Source organism: Gracilinanus agilis, unplaced genomic scaffold (genome assembly GCF_016433145.1).
Source record: "Gracilinanus agilis isolate LMUSP501 unplaced genomic scaffold, AgileGrace unplaced_scaffold39850, whole genome shotgun sequence".
Taxonomy (NCBI): Eukaryota; Metazoa; Chordata; class Mammalia; order Didelphimorphia; family Didelphidae; genus Gracilinanus; species Gracilinanus agilis.
Window position 1 is genome coordinate 6784 of NW_025373412.1, and position 1737 is coordinate 8520.

The window sequence follows — 1737 nt, forward strand, 5'->3', positions numbered from 1 at the left end:
CAATCAAAATTTACTCAATAATTAATCATTAATAAAATAGTGTTGTACCATTAACGACATTTTTTCATCAATGAGGAAAAAGAATCTTGGCCACCCCAAGGCAATCCCAGGCATAATGAATTTTCAGAGAATTAGAAAGAACGAAAACCAAATCCCGTCTTTCCTCTCTCCATCAGCTCTATCAAACACTGATGGGCACTAACTGACCTTTCAGATCACCGTTGCCATCCCGGTTGCTGTCCTTAAAAGAACGTGGGTAGATCTGGTATATGGGACTGGCTTGCCACCAGTCGAGACACTTTGGAGACAGGACAATGATGGCGATGGTAGAACTGATGAGCACCAGCACAGAAGCAACGATGAGCCAGAAGAGGATCTCTCGGGTGAGTCTGTACCGCGCCTGGCCTGAGTACAGAAGCAGGACTTCCTTGGGCATCCCTGCGTACGGCTTGATCATCGTAGGGTCGGGCTCTTGGGGATGGACGTCGATGGCGTTTGTCTTCGGTGCGTCTGTCTGATTGCCCGAGTCGGTTTCTCTCTCCGTAACTGGCTCGTTTTGCACAAATCCATTGTTAGTGTGTCCCTTCAGACTCATTCTGATGGAATCTTTCTGGGTTTCGTCTTTGGCCATTTGGGGCTTCTTCTCCTTTCAGGAAGGTTTCTTGCGGTAAACAGAGGTGAAAAAAAAGTATCTTGCTTGCTGAAATGCTTAGAAGTGTAATTCGCTTGGAATGGTTTATAAATAAACCTGGCTGGCCAAAGTTCAACCAGTGAAGATAGAGTAAAGGTTAAAAAAAAGAGAGAGAGAGACTTAACTTTCTATATAAGTCAAAGGGGAAAAAAACGGAGGCATTATGCTGTTGAGGAAAAGGAGGGAGCTCGATGCACCAAATATGTGTTCTTTTGCTCATTTTGTTATATATTTTATATTTGTTACACGTATGTGTGTACGAATACACACACCTGTCTGCTTCGGGCCATGCAAGTGTACACAACCACTCTCTTCTGTGCGTATGCAGTAGGGATTGCTACCTTCTTGCTGGGAAAAAAAAAAGCAGCATTTTGTAAAGAGCTTTGAATGTTTACACTAGAGTTATTTAATCATTAGTAAGTGGAGAATGCTGACATTTCTGACTTTATGCAAACAAAAAAAGTATGCTTTTCATATCTAAATTAAATATCTAAAAAGTATATTTTCCCTGAAAATAATGATTTGGGGTAGATATCATTTATTAAAAAGCACCCACAAAGACACAATTTATTTATTTAAATAAGTTTAGTTCATTTCACTTATTCATTTATTTTGCATTTATATATTTATTTTATTTATTATAAAATCATTTACTCAAATAAGTAAGTTTTTTTTTTTTAAAGAAAGGAGAACATTTGGAGTAGGAACAATGTAATAACTAATTAATCAGCTTTTGTCTTTGATAAACGACAAAATCATTTTCAAATTGAGGATATTTCCTGAAATTAGTTATTTTATTATATAATTATATGTATATGGTTATATAATTTATAATTAGTATTCTGGGGGATTATGTGTACAAATTCCCCCCCTTATTTTAAACCTTTACTTTCTGTCTTAGAAACAATACTAAGGAAAGCCAGGCCCAGAAACTGGAGGTCCTGGGTTCAAATGCGGAGTCAAACACTTCCTAGCTGTGTGACCCTGGGCAAATCACTTAACCCCCATTGCCCTACCTTAATCACTCTTCTGCTTCTGAATCAAGA

The 1737-nt window shown here is 38.1% G+C and overlaps 1 protein-coding gene across 1 annotated transcript; it reads right to left on the reverse strand.

Moving 5' to 3' along the window:
- Positions 1-207: 207 nt before the first annotated feature.
- Positions 208-804, reverse strand: LOC123255140 (neutral and basic amino acid transport protein rBAT-like; the record flags this gene model as incomplete). The annotated part of the gene is made up of 1 exon (XM_044683990.1): positions 208-804. A coding segment is annotated over exon 1 (424 nt), but the record flags the coding sequence as incomplete, so codon positions are not given.
- Positions 805-1737: the final 933 nt, after the last annotated feature.